The sequence below is a fragment of the Oncorhynchus mykiss genome, chromosome 8, assembly GCF_057628025.1.
Source record: "Oncorhynchus mykiss isolate SJ-2025 chromosome 8, ASM5762802v1, whole genome shotgun sequence".
NCBI classification, from domain to species: domain Eukaryota; kingdom Metazoa; phylum Chordata; class Actinopteri; order Salmoniformes; family Salmonidae; genus Oncorhynchus; species Oncorhynchus mykiss.
The window spans coordinates 59,536,395-59,556,715 of NC_143029.1; the positions used below are offsets into that span (position 1 = coordinate 59,536,395).

Here is a 20,321-nt window from a genome sequence, read left to right on the forward strand (position 1 = left end):
AGAAGGAAAAATGATACACTTTCAGTATTTTGAAGTTGTTCATTCATACAAAAGACAGAAGTGTGAACAGCCCACACAAGAGACTGTTTTATTTCATACCGCAATAGAAAAGTATGACTCCAGTAGTTCATCATTTTCATATATTATAATACAGATGCAGAATTGAAAGTTTATTCTTTAAACAGCCTAGTATTTTACAAGAAATGGATAACTACTTGGAACTTTCGAGCATGTCCTTAAAACAGGACATCAGCGGGCACACATCCTTAGCTCCTACAATGCAACCATCATCCACAAACAACTGGCAGAAAACAGGAGTGAGGAGAGAAGATTTAACAAAAGGGAAGGGGGAGGAAAAACTTTCAATAAATAAAAAAATAAAAGAAAAAAGGTTTAAATGACTATTTTTTTCATCGAAAATCCCCCCGCATCCCCACCCTTATGTCCACGCGTAAAATAATTCCATGGGGAGATGATTGCATCAGGAAATGGACTCTCTTTTTGGGTACTTTCAGACACCAGAGACTAGGAGGGAACTGAACAGCCAACCATAGACAGGGAGAAATATCCACATCCTCCTCATCCCCTTAGCTCTGCTTTCTTCTCAGAGAGAAGTCAGATTTCAATTCATAGATTTTTTTTGGTCAGTTCGTTCAATGTTTCATTGCGTGAATGTGAATGTTCCGTTTGATTGTCTGGCTGCGTCATTAGCCTTCTCCCGGTCTCCCATAGGGCAAAATACTCATTAGGGATTTTTGGGGTGGGGGCCCTTTGGCACTGGAAAGCATCCCCAGCTTCCAATGACAAACATTAAATTAACTTAGAGAACAGAAAGAGGATGCATTTTCAAAAATAAAAAGTAAAAGGATTGGGACGGGGAGGTGGGGGGCGGGACGTGTGGGCGGGGAAAATGACAGCTGTTCAAAACGGATTGAGTCAGTGGCGGCAGAGCAGTCCCTTTAAAAGTCCTCCACCGTCTCTATCTCGCCCATATTCAACCTCTCAGACGCCGCGTTCACAGAAAAACCTGGGGAGAGGAGAGAACAGGAAAAGTTACGTTAGATTCAATGTCAAACAGTTAAACAATAGAGCACTTCTTGTCAACGGATGCTGTGAGTTGCCAGGTAAGGCTGTATCAATTACAAGTGGTGATATAGGAATGAAGGTGATACAATAACAAATGACTGTCATACTCTTAACTCCTTAAAAAATGCATCATTGTATTTGTCCTCACCTAGCAGGCTGGGGTCTGCCCGGACCATCTTCTGCTTTTTCTTCTTCTTCCCTGAGGTGACGGTCTCGAAACGTGCCTGCTGCTGGAGGCTTGTGTGGTTAGACTGGTACCGGGACGGAGAGCCCGTCCCGCCCCACACTGAATCCTGGGAAATGGAGTCACAGGGGAAATGAGGGGTGAGATAATTACTAACTAGTGGTATACCGGTACCAAAACATCCCAATACATATGATTCCAACATTTTTTAATACTGTTACCGTTACATATAATAGTAGCCATATCTAGGAAAACCAAAGTTCCAAAGGCTGGGCCTAATATAGTGTATAAGAGGTCATACAATAAGTTTTGTAGTGATTCATATGTTGATGATGTAAAGAATATTTGCTGGTCTGTGGTGGGTAATGAGGAGCAACCAGACGCTGCGGGTGACGCATTTATGAAACTACTTATTCCAGTTACTAATAAGCATGCACCCATTAAGAAAATGACTGTAAAAACTGTTAAATCTCATTGGATTGATGAGGAATTAAAAAATTGTATGTTTGAGAGGGATGAGGCAAAAGGTATGGCAATTAAGTCTGGCAGCCCAACTGATTGGCAAAAGAACTGCAAATTAAGAAATCATGTGACTAAACTAAATAAAAAGAAATGAAACAAAGAAATTATATAAATAATGATATTAAAAAGCTTTGGGGCACCGTAAATTATATTTTGGGAAAAAAAGCCAGCTCCTTAATTTATTGAATCAGATGACACTCAAGCACAGCACTTATACAAATGACTGATTGGCTGAGAGAAATTGATGATAAAATGATTGTGGGGGCTGTCTTGTTAGACTTCAGTGCAGCTGAAAGCCAGAGTTTCTATGTATGCGGATGACTCAACACTATACACTTCAGCTACTACAGCGACTGAAATGTCTGCAACAATCAACAAAGAGCTGTAGTTAGTTTCAGAATGGGTTGCAAGGAATAAGTTAGCCCTAAATATTTCTAAAATTAAAAGCATTGTATTTGGAACAAAACATTCACTAAACCTCAACTAAATCTTGTAATAAATAATGTGGAAATTGAGCAAGTTGAGATGACTAAACTGCTTGGAGTAACACTAGATTGTAAACTGTCATGGTCAAAACATTTTGATGCAGTAGTAGCTAAGATGGGGAGAAGTCTGTCTATAATAAAGCAATGCTCTGCCTTCTTAATACTATCAACAAGGCAGGTCCTAGTTTTGTCACACCTTGACTACTGTTCAGTCGTGTGGTCAGGTGCCACAAAAGGACTTAGGAAAATGGCAAAATGGCTCAGAACAGGGCAGCACGGCTGGCCCTTGGATGTACACAGAAAGCTAATATTAATAATATGCATGTCATTCTCTCCTGGCTGAAAGTGGAGGAGAGATTGACTTCATCACTACTTTTATTTATGAGAGGTATTGACAAGTTGAATGCACCGAGCTGCCGGTCTAAACTACTGGCACACAGCTCAGACACCCATCCATACCCCACAAGACATGCAACAAGAGGTCTCTTCACAGTCCAAGTCCAGAACAGACTATGGGAGGCACACAGTACTACATAGAGCCATGACTACTATTCCACATCAAGTAACTGAAACAAGCAATAAAATTAGATTTAAAAAACTAATTAAAAAAACACCTTATGGAACAGCGGGGACTTTGAAGCAACACAAACATTGGCACACACACACACACGATAACATACGCACTATACATACACATGGATTTAGTACTGTAGATATGTGGTAGTGGTGGAGTAGTGGCCCGAGGTCACAGAGTGTTGTGAAATATGTGAATGTATTGTGATGTTTTAAAATTGTATAAACTGCCTTAATTTTGCTGGACCCCAGGAAGAGTAGCTGCTGCTTCGGCAATAGTAGTCTATTTTACACACTAGTCCAATAACATCCACTTGACTTCCATGCGCATATTACGTGTGGCAGCTGTAAACCGCCAGCCACATCCCCTTCCAGCCCTCACTCACCTGCTTCCCTCTGTCCGCTCTTCATGCACATCTAATCCTCCATCAGATTATAAAATAGAATTTAGCTGTAACGGCGAGGGCGGATGGAGACCCTGAGCAGTCATCTGTGATACATTGGAGCAGCGCGAACATAGTATGTCATTTCACCACCAGAGTTGTTGCCAGATAATTGAATGTTCTTTCTACCATAAGGCGCCTCTCCAATGTCGTTTTAGAGAATTTGACAGTATGTCCAACAGGCCTCAAACGCAGACTGTGTGTAATCACGCCAGCCCAGGACATCCACATCCGAGTATTTCTGTCTGTAATAAAGCCCTTTTGTAGGGGAAGAAAACTCACTGATTGGCTGGAACTGGCGCCCCAATTGACCGATTTCCTTATATGAACTGTAACTCCGCAAAAATGCATGTGGCATTTATATTTGTGTTCAGTTTATATTCCTTCCTCCATTCTTCCAGCCAAATCACAGGTAGGCCTTTGCAAATATGAGCAAATTAGCCCTTCTTGGCAGTATTCTATTATAAAGTGAACAGTGTAAAGTAATATGTGTTGTATTGAGCAGAAGGGTGAATATCAGTGACAGGTGTTGTATAGCACATGAGCATAACTTTAAGAAAATGTGAACAAGTGTCAGGGGACGATGTGAACAGGAAGCCAGGCATATCTGAACTGTTTCCCCGGTTGTATCGCGTTACTTGGCCTTCTATTGTATTGATAATAAAATGTTACCAATGTCACAACACTAGGTAGTTCAACTATTGGTGGTGGATGAGGTGAGTATCCCCCTACTATTTAAAGCGCTTTGGGTGTTTTGAAAAGCGCAATATAAGTCCAATCGATTATCATACAACTATAGACTACAACTAAACGCCAAACCAGGGGAGTATTCATTAGTGCACACCAAAGCAAAAGGTTTTGCAATGGAAAACAGATTGCAACAAAAACAAGTTTATTTTTACAAGTTGTTGTCTCGTTTGGTTACTAAAAAGATAGCTACACCCCAGTTGCCCAATGAATTGCTGTGTCATGTTTCTCTCACCTGCTGTTGCTGTCGCTGTTTGAGAGTCGGCTGCTGGTTCTGTGGGGCCTGGGGCTCTTTCTGTTGGTTGGCCTTCTGCTTGGCACGGCGTTCCAGGAACTGCTTGGCAAACTCCTTAGCCTCAGACGTGTCCCCCAAGTAGGCGCGCACGTAGTCGTGCACCTCGTACGGACTGTCCACCTCCTTCAGGAAAGACGCAAATGTCGGGACTAGAGGAAGAGGGCCGGGTGAGTTTTAAAGATGGGGTCACACAGCCAAGGTTACTTTAGGTTCAAGGTATCTTTAGGGTGCGTCTGAATTGACACCCTTTCCCTATATAGTGCACTATTTTGGGGCAGAACCCCTAAGGAATAGGGGGTGCCATTTCAGACGCACCTAGGTTGTATATTATATACTCACCGTCCAGGTTGTTGGCGGTGTTGAGGGTGTGCAGGGTCTGCTCACACCACTGCATGAAGCCATCCTGCTGGCTCTTATTAACCCCCTGGAACAACTTCAGCAGCTTCTCCTCCTCCTCCACCTTCTTATTGGCCCGACTGCTGCTCACACAGTTACCACACATACACACACGATTAGATACATTGGCCTCAACTTTTAAAGACTTCCTGTTAAACCATCATCCTATTTGTAAGTGAATCACCATATTCAGGGATTGCAAACTGGTAAGGGCTCGAAAAATGTGAAACTTCCATATGAAGTGCAAGAATATGTGCTTATTTTCAGAGAATAACAAGTACATAATAGACATATTTCAAAAGAGTATCCTGTGGTAGGTGGGAGTAGGGCTCCTTGGTCTGAACTGAAAGTTTATTATGACATGCTTTGATAATCTGTCTCCCCAGACAGGAATACATCAGTATTCAATGCACCTGTATTTGACAAGTTGTTCTATAGAGGTGTATAAAGACAAGTAAAACACAAATCCGGTCTCACATCTCTAATACTATAAACTAATACTATAACTATTTTTATGCGCTTCAGCACTCAGCAGTCCCGTTCTATGAGCTTGTGTGACCACAATGTCTTGCTCCCAGACCAACTAAACAACTTCTTCACTCACTTTGAGGACAATACAGTACCACCGACACGGTCCGCTACCAAAACCTGTGGACTCTCCTTCACCGCAGCCAACGTGAGTAAAACATTTAAATGTGTTCACCCTCGCAAAGCTGCTGGCCCAGACGGCATCCCTAGCCGCGTCCTCAGAGCATGCCCAGACCAGCTTGCTGGTGTGTTTACGGACATATTCAATCTCTCCCTATCCCAGTCTGCTGTCCCCACATGCTTAAAGATGTCCACCATTGTTCCTGTACCCAAGAAAGCAAAGGTAACTAAACTAAATGACTATCGCCCCGTAGCACTCACTTCCATCCTCATGAAGTGCTTTGAGAGACTAGTTAAGGATCATATCACCTCCACCCTACCTGACACCCACTTCAATTTGCTTACCGCCCCAATAGGTCCACAGACAACGCAACCACACTGCCCTAACCCATCTGGACAAAAGGAATACCTATGTAAGAATGCTGTTCATCAACTACAGCTCAGCATTTAACACCATAGTACCCTCCAAACTCGTCATTGAGCTCGAGACCCTGGGTCTTAACCCAGCCCTGTGCCACTGGGTCCTGGACTTCCTGACGGGCCACCCCCAGGTGGTGAGGGTATGAAACAACATCTCCACCCCGCTGATCCTCAACACTGGGGCCCCACAAGGATGTGTTCTCAGCCCTCTCCTGTATTCCCTGTTCACTCATGATGACTGCATGGCCATGCACGCCTCCAACTCAATCATCAAGTTTGCAGACGACACTACAGTGGTAGGCTTGATTACCAACAACGACGAGACGGCCTACAGGGCGGAGGTCAGGGCCCTTGGAGTGTTGTGTGAGGAAAATAACCACTCAATGTCAACAAAACAAAGGAGATGATTGTGGACTTCAGGAAACAGCAGAGGGAGCACTCCCCTATCCACATTGACGGGACAGTAGTGGAGAAGGTGGAAAGTTTAAGTTCCTAGGCGTACACATCACGGAAAAACTGAAATGGTCCACCCACACAGACAACGTGGTGAAGAAGGCGCAACAGCGCCTCTTCAACCTCAGGAAGTTGAAGAAATTTGGCTTGTCACCAAAAACACACTAACTTTTACAGATGCACAATAGAGAGACTGAAAAACTATCTCAAGGCCATCAGACTGTTAAACAGCCATCACTAACATTTGAGTCACTGCTACCAACATACTGACTCAAATCTCTAGCCACTTTAATTATACAAAATTGGATGTAATAAATGTATCACTAGTCAATTTAAACAATGCCACTTTATATAATATGTACATACCCTACATTCCTCATCTCATATGTATATACTGTATTCTATAACATCTACTGCATCTTACCTATGCCGTTCGGCCATCGCTCATCCATATATTTATATGTACATACTCTTATTCATTCCTTTACACTTGTGTGTATAAGGTACTTGTTGTGAAATTGTTAGATTACTTGTTAGATATTGTTGGAACTAGAAGCACAAGCATTTCGCTACACTCGCATCTGCTAACCATGTGTATGGAACCAATAAAATTTGATTAGATGTGACTAATGGGAAAATAGGCTTCTCCCCTTAATACCTCAAATGTAAAAAATAGCCATATGGTAGAGAACTGTCCCGCTGAATGCTTTTTTGGCTATTCAACACCCTAAAATTGCCACTTTCTATACTTTGCCGAAATTACATAATGTTACACAACCTCCAGGGCGCCCTATTGTAGCGGGCATTGATGCAGTAACGGCCCCTCTATCTACTTTTGTTGACTTTTTTATTAGACCACTCGCAGAACAGCTACCCTCCTTTGTAAAGGACACTAGCAGTATGATCTCTATCATTGAATCTCTTGATCCTCTCCCTGAGAATACCTTGTTAGTTACTTTAGCTGTTGAGTCATTATACACTAATATTCCACACGAGGGCGGTATTGAAGCTATGGAACATTTTCTTCTGCAACGTGACCCTAATGAACTACCTTCCAGTGCATGCATTGTAACATTGGCTGAAATAGTACTCACGCATAACTATTTCATGTTTCTAAATGATTTCTTTATTCAGATTAAAGGGACTGCTATGGGATCCCCCATGGCTCCTAACTACGCTAATTTGTATGTGGGTTACATGGAGAAACAGTCTATTTTCAATCCTCTCAAAAATGTTTTCTTGTCTCACATCATTATTTGGAAACGGTATATTGATGATATTTTTGTTCTATGGAAGGGTGATGCAAAACAGCTCCAGGCATTCCATGCTTTTCTTAACTCCTGTTCTGAGCATCTGAGATGTACTATGCAATCTGATAGACGTCAAATCAGTTTTCTTGATCTTCTGATCTTGTGTGAAGATAATGTTCTATACACGGATCTTTACAGGAAACCTACTGATCGTAACAGTTTGTTGAGGGCTGACAGTTGTCACCCACTTCCCTTGAAAAATAGTTTGAACTACAGCCAATTCTGTCGAATCAAAAGAATTAGCAAAAAACAGTCCGATTTCGACAGAAATATGGCTGAGACGCAAAGAAAGTTCAAGGAGAGGGGCTACAAGAATGATCAGATTAATATTGCCATTGAGAAAATTCAAAACAAAACGAGACATGACCTTTTTCAAGGTCAGTCTCGCAAAAAGACGCATTCTTGCGTTCTAACTACCCGCTATTCAATGTGCTCTGAACAAATTAAGGGAATTGTTCACAAACATTGGCACATCCTAAAATCCGATGATCGTCTCGGTAATGTGTTTTCGGACCTTCCCTTGGTCGTATTCTCGCGGGGCAGGAATCTCAGAGACTAATTGGTAAACTCTGATTTACCACCCCAAGATATTCCTGAACAATGTCTATTTGCGCCCCTACTGGATGGAAATTACAAATGTAATGGCTGTGCTCAATGCAATGGCACTTATAAATGTAGATCCTTCAAACACCCACAAACAGGGAAATCGATCCCAATAAAAGGTGTTATTACGTGCTCCACTAAGGCAGTTATTTATCTTAAAACTTGTCCTTGTGGTAAAAATTATGTAGGTAAAACAAAGCGCAAATTAAAAGTACGTATCTCAGAGCATCGTAGCACCATTAGGTGTAAAAACTTTACTTATCCAGTTGCGGCCCACTTCTTGGAGGCAGGCCACTCAATTTCGTCTCTGCGTTATATTGGCATCGAACATGTCACCCTCCCTAGGAGAGGGGGTGACCTTGATAATTTATTGTTAAAACGAGAGGCTGCCTGGATCTTTAATTTAAAGACCCTTGCACCCTTCGGTCTCAACGTAGACTTTGATCTGAAGCCATTCTTGTGATTATTGTGACTTTGCCATTGTATTTGTGTGTAAACTTGTATAGTCAAATGAATCTATGATCGTATGCTATCCATTTGTTTGTATGCAGTTCTTTGTATGACATTTTAATATTTGATTATTAACCAATGATTTTAGGCCACTCCTGGCCATGATTACAGACACCTGTGTCTTTTGACACTATATAAACGAGTCATCCCGCAGTGTTTGTGATTATACCCTGATGAAGACAGCTTGGCTGTCGAAACGTTGGTATTACATTTTTGCATCTGAGCTCCAAGAGTGTGCGGCTCTCTTTTATTTTCAAGTTTCCACTCCGCTAGCCAGCACCTCGTCTTAATAGGTGTGCGTTTCTTTTTCTTCTAGAGAACTGTCCTGACCACGACCTTTCGAGACAAGCAGGCAAAAATAGACACGCAGGTGTGAGCTGTAAAACTGTCCTGCGGTTGTACCTGAGGTTGGCGTTGGCCTTGTTGTTCTTCTGAGCGTTGGGCTTCCTGGCGGGGGGTGGGGCCTGTGGCGGGGGCTGGGCCGTCTCGTCCCAGAAGCCCATGTTGGAGTTGGTGCTGTCGCCCCAGATGCTGCTGCTTTCTCCGCCCCAGTTAGGCGCCCCGCCGCCCATGCTGCTGGTGGCCACCGAGCCCCACACTGAGGAACTCAGAGCAGTGGTCTGGGGGAAAAGAGATCCAGCCTGGTCAGACCAGCTATGTACAAAGCCATGTCATCGTGGAATGCTCTGCTACTAGAGGTTAGAAAAACAGATAACAAAAAAAACATCTGGCATCAGAGTGCCTATCCTCTATTGAAAGATCTAATTTAACTGTACTGTATATAAGAATATGAATAGTGTGTAAATATTATTTTGGATGTCTTTCTTATTTTACTTTCATAATTTATTTTGAACAACTTATGTTGTTCTAGTCTAGTACTGGGTTTGTCATGTATTTGTACGTTTTATGTGGTCCTCAGGAATAGTAGCTGCTGTATGTACAGTAGCTAATGGGGATCCTAATAAACTCAAGTAAACCAGTGTCATTACGGCAAATAATGAAGGGAAGTATTCCAACAGAGTAGTCTGATTTAGAGCAGTGTTTGCCCGACGTCTTTTCCTGGGCCCCCCAGACGTTCAATGTATTTGATTTATTCCAGACCAAGAAAACCTGATTCAGCTTGTCAACTAATCATCAAAGCCCTTGATTAGAGGAATCAGGTGTGCTAATCTTTGAAACATCTGGGGGTCCACAAAGAAAGGTTTGAGAAACAACGTTTTAGATAGAGGTCGACCGATTAATCGGAATGACCGATTAATTAGGGCCAATTTCAAGTTTTCATAAAAATCGGAAATCTGTTTTTTTGGGCGCTGATTTTGCTGATTTATTTTTTATTTATTTTTTATACCTTTATTTAACTAGGCAAGTCAGTTACAGTAGAACTAGTTCTAACCACCTGCCTCTCATTGCACTCCACGAGGAGCCTGCCTGTTACGCGAATGCAATAGAAGCCAAGGTAAGTTGCTAGCTAGCATTAAACTTATCTTATAAAAAAACAATCAATCATAATCACTAGTTAACTACACATGGTTGATGATATTACTAGCTTATCTAGTGTCCTGCGTTGCATATAATCGATGCAATGCTGGGGGATGATTTAACAAAAGTGCATTTGCGAAAAAAGCTAAATTGTTGGATAACTGTACCTAACCAGAAACACCAATACCCTTCTTAAAATCAATACACAGAAATATACATTTTCAAACCTGCATATTTAGCTAAAAGAAATCCAGGTTAGCAGGCAATATTAACCAGGTGAAATTGTGTCATTTCTCTTGCGCTCATTGCACGCAGTCAGGGTAGGGTATATGCAACAGTTTGGGCAGCCTGGCTCATTGTGAACTAATTTGCCAGAATTTTACGTAATGATGACATACATTGAAGGTTGTGCAATGTAACAAGAATATTTAGACGTAGGGATTCCACCCGTTAAATAAAATACCGAACGGTTCCGTATTTCACTGAAATAATAAATGTTTTGTTTTCGAAATGATAGTTTCCGGATTCGACCATATTAATGACCAAAGGCTCGTATTCCTGTGTGTTATTATGTTATAATTAAGTCTATGATCTGATACAGTCTGACTGAGCAGTGGTAGGCAGCAGCAGGCTCGTAAGCATTCATTCAAACAGCACTTTTGTGCGTTTTGCCAGCAGCTCTTCGCAAGCACAGCGCTGTTTATGACTTCAAGCCTATCAGCCTAATGGCTGGTGTAACCGATGTGAAATGGCTAGCTAGTTAGCTAGCTGGGTGCCCGCTAATAGCATTTCAATCATCACTCGCTCTGAGACTTGGGAGTAGTTACTCCCCTTGCACTGCAAGTGACGCAGCTTTTGTGGAGCGATGGGTAACGCTGCTTCGAGTGTGGCTGTTGTCGATGTGTTCCTGGTTCGGGTCGAGGAGAGGGACAGAAGCTATACTGTTACACTGGCAATAAAGTGCCTATAAGAACATCCAATAGTCACAGGTATATGGAATTCAAATGGTATAGAGAGAAATAGTCCTATAAGTACTATATTAACTACAACCTAAAACTTCTTACCTTGGAATATTGAAGTCTCATGTTAAAAGGAACAACCAACTTTCATATGTTCTCATGTTCTGAGCAAGGAACTCCAACGTTAGCTTTTTTACATGGCACATATTGCACTTTTACTTCTCCAACACTTTGTTTTTGCATTATTTAAACCAAATTGAACGTTTCATTATTTATTTGAGGCTAAATGGATTTTTATTGATGTATTAAATGAGGTTAAAATAAGTGTTCATTCAGTATTGTTGTAATTGTCATTATTACAAATGCATACATTTTTTTTGTCAGATTAATCGGTATCGGCTTTTTTTGGTCCTCCAATAAATAGGTATCGGCGTTGAAAAATCATAAATCGGTCGACCTCTAGTTTTAGACACCACTATCAACACACAGTCAAATAAATGACATGGAAGACCTACCAAGAATGAATGCAGACAAATTAAATGAATGAACGAAATAACAAACCAACGAGTGACTCACAGCTCTGTTCTGGGAGCGGTTCGGCTGGGTGACGGTGGGGTGACTGGGCTGCTGGCTCCCACCCCCCTGCTCTTTCCTCTGCTTCACCTGCTGGGCCTCCTCCCGCTGGATCTCCAGCAGGGACTTGGTGGCGGCCGGCTGCTTGGCCACGCTGCCCCAACCAGAGAGCTTGGCCTGAGGCTGCAGGGCCTCCTGCAGGGCCTGCTGCTGCTGGAGCTTTAGGAGCTCTGCTTGCTGGCGCCGCTGCTGCATGGAGGGAGGGGAGGGGGAGAGTGAGATCTACTGCGCTCCTTATAAACATAGCAGGAAAACAGTTTGGTGATTGACAGGTGATTAAAGTTGGGTTGAGAAGGATTTTTAACAGTGTAGAGCCTTTTTAAACAATAGTTGATATATAGTGAAATTGTATTATGGTATCCAAAATGCTGTTGTGCATTGTCCAGATTAGTAGCACTATACTGTAGTGCCTCAGTATCCCTCTACGAACTCAGCCCCTATGCTCACACCTCTTCTCGTGCTTGTCGTTCCCTCTCCTCCTCCACTTTCTGGATCTCAGAGAGCGACAAGGCGTTCTGGGACTGGGAGATGGCTGCTGCCGTGACTGCTGACTGCTGGCCCCACTTAGAGGACGACGGCAGCTACGAGACAGGGAAAAGGAGAGAAGGTAGTCTGGTAACCAGTACATTTTTTCATGCTAAATTACAGGTACCTTAAAATACAGTATTCAGTGACGTTCTGACTTCAAAGTTACTTTGGTAGTTATATATGGTGTCTAGTTTATAAGGTAGTCACCTTCACCTGGGCTAGTGTAGTGGTAGGTGTGTATAGTGTGTGCATACTAAGTATGTTACCCTTATCTGTGCTAGTTGTTGCTGCTGCTGCAGTGTATTTTGTGCTGTGTTAGTGTTATAATATTAGTCACCTTCATCTGGGCTAGCTGTTGCTGCTGCTGTTGCTGCTGTAGTCGGCGGAGCGCCTCCTGCTGCTGCTGCCTCTGTCTGGCTAGCTCCTGCTGCCTCGCGGCCTCCTGCTCCCTCCTCTTCGCCTCCTCCTGCTGTTGCCTTGCCAACGCCATCGCGGCCGCCACCGCCTCCTCCTCCAGCCGCTTCTCCTCCTCGCACCTCCTCAGGGCCTCCAGCTCCTCCTGCTTCCGGCGCTCCTCCTCCTGCTTCCGGCGCTCCTCCTCCCGGCGCTCCTCCTCCTGCTTCCGGCGCTCCTCCTCCCGGTGCTCCTCCTCCTGCTTCCGGCGCTCCTCCTCCTGGGGAGAAATGTGGTTGTTAGAACAGGGTCAACTTCAGTATTAACACTATGTAGCAATATGCCTTTTAGCATTAGCCACAGCAGCTCTGGGCCTGTATTCACAGAGCAACTAAGAGTAGGAGTACTCATCTAGGATCAGGTCACCCCTGACCATATTATTTTAAAATGGAAAAGAAATCCCCATGACTGAAACTTAAGTCAATCTCCCCTTTCATGCTTCTAGGGACACAGATCATTTTGTACATGCATTAAACTGCAATGTAACCAATTCCAGTCCCCTTGCTTAGGGAGTACAGATGCAGAAGGACTGAGAAACTCAGTTCCTTTAACCTTTAAAAATGTACATTCTACTCCAAAATGAATATCATTTTAGATGGTCAGAATAAATGTTTCCCTCTCATGTTGTGAAGAGCCCATAGGATGCGTCTCGAGGGGAATATTTATCTGGCACAGAACACAGGTAAATATTTTACAATGGGGTTGTCTGACTGTTTTAACATTACATGGCAAAAACAGTATAACTGTAAATAAAGTTACATCCTGAGAGTTAAAGTACAGGCTTTAAATTATTTTGCGAGCAGCACCGCTGTTTAAGTTGAGCGTCGCAGTTTAATTCACTTCTTCTAAACATCGGAGTGTCAGCAACAATCATGCACGTCAGTTCAGTGCACAGCGTTAAGGAAAATACAACCTTTGAGAATACATTTATTTAGGAATGTATTTCGTAGAACAGACATGCTTCGCAGCTGAAACGGTTCAGTAGAGTTTGTACATACACCACCGTTCAGAAGTTTGGGGTCACTTAGAAATACTTTTTTTCCCCATTAAAATGACATCAAATTGATCCCGGAGTCGCCTCTTCACTGTTGATGTTGAGATTGGTGTTTTGCGGGTACTATTTAATGAAGCTGCCAGTTGAGGATTTGGGAGGTGTCTGTTTCTTGAACAAGACACTCTAATATACTTGTCCTCTTGCTCATTTGTGCACCGGGATCTCCCACTCCTATTTCTATTCTGGTTAGAGCCCGTTTGCACTGTTCTGTGAAGGGAGTATTACACCGTGTTGTACGAGATCCTCAGTTTCTTGGCAATTTCTCACATGGAATAGCCTTCACTTCTCAGAACAAGAATAGACTGACGAGTTTCAGAAGAAAGGTCTTTGTTTCTGGCCATTTTGAGCCTGTAACCGAAACCACAAATGCTGATACTCAACTAGTCTAAAGAAGGCCAGTTTTATTGCTTCTTTTAATCATAATAACAGTTTTCAGCTGTGCTAACATCATTTCAAAAGGGTTTTCTAATGATCAATTAGCTAATCCAAGTTTATCATTTTAAAAGGCTAACACAACGTGCCATTGGAACACAGGAGTGATGATTGCTGATAATGGGCCTCTGAGGTCGACCGATTATGACTTTTCAACGCCGATACCGATTAAATCTGCTTTTTTATTTTTTTTATTTGCAATAATGACAATTACAACAATACTTACTATAATACATCAATAAAAATCCATTTAGCCTCAAATAAATAATGAAACATGTTCCATTTGGTTTAAATAATGCAAAAACAAAGTGTTGGAGAAGAAACTCAAAGTGCAATATGTGCCATGTAAAAAAAGCTAACGTTTAAGTTCCTTGCTCAGAACATGAGAACATATGAAAGCTGGTGGTTCCTTTAAACATGAGACTTCAATATTCCAAGGTAAGAGGTTTTAGGTTGTAGTTAATATAGTATTTATAGGACTATTTCTCTCTATACCATTTGTATTCCATGTACTTTTATTTATTTTTTATTTTTATTTCACCTTTATTTAACCAGGTAGGCTAGTTGAGAACAAGTTCTCATTTACAACTGCGACCTGGCCAAGATAAAGCATAGCAGTGTGAACAGACAACACAGAGTTACACATGGAGTAAACAATTAACAAGTCAATAACACAGTAGGAAAAAAAAGAGAGTCTATATACATTGTGTGCAAAAGGCATGAGGAGGTAGGCGAATTATTACAATTTTGCAAATTAACACTGGAGTGATAAATGATCAGATGGTCACATACAGGTAGAGATATTGGTGTGCAAAAGAGCAGAAAAGTAAATAAATATAAACAGTATGGGGATGAGGTAGGTAAAATTGGGTGGGCTATTTACCGATAGACTATGTACAGCTGCAGCGATCGGTTAGCTGCTCAGATAGCATATGTTTGAAGTTGGTGAGCGAGATAACAGTCTCCAACTTCAGCGATTTTTGCAATTCGTTCCAGTCACAGGCAGCAGAGAACTGGAACGAAAGGCGGCCAAATGAGGTGTTGGCTGTAGGGATGATCAGTGAGATACACCTGCTGGAGCGCGTGCTACGGGTGGGTGTTGCCATCGTGACCAGTGAAGTGAGCTAAGGCGGAATTTTACCTAGCATGGACTTGTAGATGACCTGGAGCCAGTGGGTCTGGCAACGAATATGTAGCGAGGGCCAGCCGACTAGAGCATACAGGTCGCAGTGGTGGGTGGTATAAGGTGCTTTAGTAACAAAACGGATGGCACTGTGATAAACTGCATCCAGTTTGCTGAGTAGAGTATTGGAAGCTATTTTGTAGATGACATTGCCGAAGTTGAGGATCGGTAGGATAGTCAGTTTGGCGGCGTGAGTGAAGGAGGCTTTGTTGCGGAATAGAAAGCCGACTCTAGATTTGATTTTAGATTGGAGATGTTTGATATGAGTCTGGAAGGAGAGTTTACAGTCTAGCCAGACACCTAGGTACTTATAGATGTCCACATATTCTAGGTCGGAACCATACCTTTGACTATTGGATGTTCTTATAGGCACTTTAGTATTGCCAGTGTAACAGTATAGCTTCCGTCCCTCTCCTCACCCCTACCTGGGCTCGAACCACGAACACATCGACAACAGCCACCCTCGAAGCAGCGTTACCCATGCAGAACAAGGGGAACAACTACTCCAAGTCTCAAAGCGAGTGACGTTTGAAACGCTATTAGCGGGCACCCAGCTAACTAGCTAGCCATTTCACACCGGTTACACCAGCCATTAGGCTGTAAGGCTTGAAGTCATAAACCACGCTGTGCTTGCGAAGAGCTTCTGGCAAAACGCACGAAAGTGCTGTTTGAATGAATGCTTACGAGCCTGCTGCTGCCTACCATCGCTCAGTCAAACTGCTCTATCAAATCATAGACTTAATTATAACACACAGGAATACAAGCCTTTGGTCATTAATAATGGTCAAATCCGGAAACTATTATTTCGAAAACAAAACGTTTATTATTATCGCATATACCCTGACTCTGCGTGCAAAGAAAGCAAGAGAAGTGACACAATTTCACCTGGTTAATATTGCCTGCTAACCTGGATTTCTTTTAGCTAAATATGCAGGTTTAAAAATATATACTTCTGTGTATTGATTTTAAGAAAGGCATTGATGTTTATGGTTAGGTACACATTGGAGCAAAGACAGTCCTTTTCCCGCAAATGCGTACTGCATCGATTATATGCAACGCAGGACACGCTAGATAAACTAGTAATATCAACCACCGTTAACTAATGGTTATGATTGATTGATTGTTTTTTTATAAGATAAGTTTAATGATAGCTAGCAACTTACCTTGGCTTCTTACTGCATTCGCGTAACAGGCAGGCTCCTCGTGGAGTGCAATGTAAAGCAGGTGGTTAGAGCGTTGGACTAGTTAACCGTAAGGTTGCAAGATTGAATCCCCGAGCTGACATGGTAAAAATCTGTCGTTCTGCCCCTGAACAAGGCAGTTAACCCACCGTTCCTAGGCTGTCATTGAAAATAAGAATGTGTTCTTAACTGACTTGCCTGGTTAAATAAAGGTGCATAAAAAAATAGGCCAAATCGGTGTCCAAAAATAACCGATTTCCGATTGTTATGAAAATTTGAAATCGGCCCTAATTAAAAATCGGTCGACCTCTACTCTGTACACTCGTTCGGTAAGCAGAGTTCGGCTAGGGACCAGCCGAACTGAAGCATGCTGACGCCTTTATAGGATAACTAATCCTAGATCAGCACTCCAGCACTCCTACTTTGAGACACTTCATGATTATGGGCCCTAATATTGTCTTTATTCTGAAGCCCAGTACCTGTTTATGGAGGAACTCTTCCCTTTGCTGCCGCTCTTCCTCCTCCCTCCTCCTTTCCTCTAGTCTGCGGAGAGCCTCCTCCTGTGCCTGCCGTTCCTCTTCCTCCTTCTGTCTGCGCTGTGCCTCCTCCTGCTCCCGCTGCCTCAACTCCTCCTCCTGTGTATAGTAAAGACCCATCAAAAGAATAGCATTAAACAGAAATCAAGGCCTCTTTCTAGGAAAAGACCGGCTACTGGGTCAAACTTGCAACTCTAGGCAAACATGTACTGAACATCAACAAAGACTAGGTGTGGTGCAGCTGAAATTCTTCACATTTCATACCAACTTCTCTAAAGCGTGGTATTATGACCGTCTTATTTCAGCAGGAAACAGTCTGAAGACGACCCCCCCCCCCCCCCCTAACCTGTTTATGACGTGATAGCTCCTCCTCCAGGCGTTTGCGTTCCGCCTCCTGTCGGGACCGTAACGCTTCCTCCAGTCTTTTCCTCTCCTTCTCCTCCTCTTCCCTCTTGGCCCTCAGCTCAGCCTCACACCGCTCCATCTCCAGTAGATGAGGAGGAGAGACCTTCATAAACCAAATCACATTGTATCATTTTCATAGCATTGTTTAAAAGGTAGATTCAGCGAGGCAATAATTAAACAGCAATATAGGGCTGATTTCCGCAACAACTAAGAGCGTTGAAATCGCAAGTCCAAACTTCACCACTGTTTTGCTCCGGTAGTTAACACATTGTAGCCGAGGTGAGCTGATACTCTGTGTGACTGTGTGAGAACAAAGGGTTGAATCGCACTCATCTTAGTGTCTGCGGTGCTGAATCTAATCTAGCTTTAAAAAAAAAAGTGTTTAAAATGTCCCAATACCCCCCGCATTGAGCCCAACCCCTGAACACTATGTCTAGATCTGAAACTAAGGATTGCATAAGTATAGACAATACGATGCGCTTACCTTAGCAGCCTTGTTCTTCTCCAGCTGTTGCATCTGTTCTATGGTGGGGGCCTGGGCCATGGAGTCTATGGGCAGATCCCACACACTGCTGCCCTCCCACGCTACACAAAACAGACAGCCAGGACAGATGGCCATTATAGATCATACGATTGAGGTTTCTCTTCTTTATGTAAGTTGAGGTTCAGATCCGCAAACTACCAACAGCTCTATATGCTATAAAACATCAGCCAAAACAAATTCTGTGCAAGTTTGTGTGTTCTGGGTTGGAGACGTACCGCTTGGGGCAGGTTGCTGGATGTTTGGTGTGCAAGAGACCTGAGAGGGGTGCTGCATTTCCCACACAGAACCCTGGGACTCTGGTACAGACATGGACCGCGTCACCGGAGTTAAGAGACTTTCGGATGTTCTAGACAGGGAGACCGACACAGGAACAAGTTACATTACCAACATTAACATGATCGACATTGCATTATCTGTATGTGTGATGTCATCTTGAGGGCTTTAGGTATTGCTGTTTGTGTGTGTGTGTTCTACAAGATGACGTTTCACCTCACTACAGATCTAGGATCAGTTTCCTCTCCCCCAATTCTAAACTTAACCATTAGTGGGGAAAATGCTATACTGACCCAAGATTAGTGTCTAGGGGCAACTTCACCGTACTCTGTGTTAATGTGTGCCTGACATGTTCTCAGACAGTGGTATTACTGTAGGCGAGTGTGTGTATGCCCCGCTGACCTCATCTTAAGGGCCTGGTACTGCAGTAGAGGTGTGTGCGCACGGGTACGCTTACGTGTGTTCCGCTGACCTCATCTTGAGGGCCTGGTATTGCTGGAGGAGCAGGTTGATCTGCTGCTGCTGCTGCTGCTGCTGCTGGTGTGGTGCTGAGCTGAGGGCCTGGGCTTTCTGCTGGGCCAGGGCCTGGGCGTACTGCTGCCTCAACAGGTACTGGTACTGCAGCTGCTGCAGCTGGTACAGGTTGAGGGCAGTCAGCTCCTGCTGCAGTTTCAGACGCTCCTGGTCCCCAGCGTCACCCTGTGAACACAGACGCCGAGTTAGACATGGGTATCGGCAAGCGGACGACCACCTTGGATGCGTTCAACATGGCACAACGTTGTGGAGCGCAATACATGTACAGCTAACACGCCTCTGACTTGTAGAATAAATAATTGCAACATTCACAACATTTTCCTTCTGAAGTGCAGGCAGCCAACACAAACTTGCATTGTCTTGACAATGAGAAGACTAAAATGGTCGAGGGTGAGTCCGAAAAATTTTAATTGCCTATGGAATTATCAAGATTATTTGACAATATTCTAAAGGAGCGAATGCTAGAATGTCGATGGAGCTCAGGTGGGTGTGATGATTACCAGTAAGGGTGGCGGTGCTGGTCCAGGGGCGAAGGGGACCCTGCCCCACATTTTGATGATCTCCCCCAGCGGTTGGAAGACCTCGTCACAGCCTCTCTTCACCAGCAGGGTCATTGTGAAGTAGCCTGCCTGGAACCACTCTGTCATCTCCGGGTTACTGAACGGACCTGGAGAGGGGGAGATGATTACATTTGACAGTCACTTTTACATTTGTAAATAAAAAAAATAAAAAAGTTGTTCTGAGTCTGACTATTTGAAATTATATTCCGGGGCTGTACAACCCCCCCGAATCACAGATTAATAATTTACTTTAGACCAGGAAATACAGATCAGACCGTGCCATTGATAATAGATAAAGAACACAGTCTCTCTCCAGCAGTGGTGACTAGTTGAAATGATACGGGTTGCAGAGCACGCAGATTTTCCTTCAAAGAAGCCCATCCCCCCCCCCTCCCTTCATTCTCTCCCTCCGTCTTACCCTGCATCTCTCCCTGGGGGTCTTTATAGAACCACTTCAGAGCAGCCTCGTGTGTGAGCGGCAGGCCGGCTGGTTCGGGTGCTGAGTTCTTGGCAGCCAGCCGGTCGTCACTGTCCTGTAGATACGCCACCATCTTCTCTGCTTCCTTCACAAGTAGAGAGTGAACACAGGAAGAGTGAGAGATGGGGGGTGAACGTAGACACCTTTATTGTACATGTACGGCAGGGCTCGACATAATTAACACTTGTCCGGGACAAGTGAAACAAATTGTTGGACAAGTAGAATATAGATTTAAAAAATATATATATATAAAATTAGATTGATCAGAGTTGTATCAAAAGGTGTCCTCCAAATGCAATGTGCTGTGCACTGTTCTCCCAATCTCTGCAGAATGCATCGGAATAGAACCATGTATTTTATCTACAGGCACCGCTTTGGCCAGAGAAAAAATATATTGTAATGGTGCTATTCTGT

General features: G+C 43.3%; 1 protein-coding gene across 12 annotated transcripts in view; it reads right to left on the minus strand.

Annotated features, from left to right (window-relative positions):
* Positions 1–57: 57 nt before the first annotated feature.
* The window catches only part of LOC110530229 (GRB10-interacting GYF protein 2), a 33,230-nt gene continuing 12,966 nt past the window's right edge, over positions 58–20,321 (minus strand). For 8 of the 12 annotated variants that reach the window (XM_036985794.2, XM_090182135.1, XM_090182137.1 and 5 more), the window contains exons 14-28: positions 19,848–19,992; positions 19,370–19,536; positions 18,793–19,034; positions 18,278–18,408; positions 18,003–18,103; positions 17,460–17,621; positions 17,057–17,212; positions 12,612–12,947; positions 12,196–12,327; positions 11,690–11,935; positions 9,078–9,295; positions 4,675–4,814; positions 4,276–4,484; positions 1,235–1,379; positions 58–1,027 (exon numbers count right to left, since the gene is read on the minus strand). In XM_036985794.2, coding sequence (XP_036841689.2) covers positions 960–1,027; positions 1,235–1,379; positions 4,276–4,484; positions 4,675–4,814; positions 9,078–9,295; positions 11,690–11,935; positions 12,196–12,327; positions 12,612–12,947; positions 17,057–17,212; positions 17,460–17,621; positions 18,003–18,103; positions 18,278–18,408; positions 18,793–19,034; positions 19,370–19,536; positions 19,848–19,992 — 2,598 coding nt within the window. In that variant the 3' untranslated portion in view covers positions 58–959. The remainder of the gene's footprint in view (positions 1,028–1,234; positions 1,380–4,275; positions 4,485–4,674; positions 4,815–9,077; positions 9,296–11,689; positions 11,936–12,195; positions 12,328–12,611; positions 12,948–17,056; positions 17,213–17,459; positions 17,622–18,002; positions 18,104–18,277; positions 18,409–18,792; positions 19,035–19,369; positions 19,537–19,847; positions 19,993–20,321) is intronic. The other 4 variants (XM_090182136.1, XM_090182134.1, XM_036985789.2 and 1 more) reach the window with 2 other exon arrangements.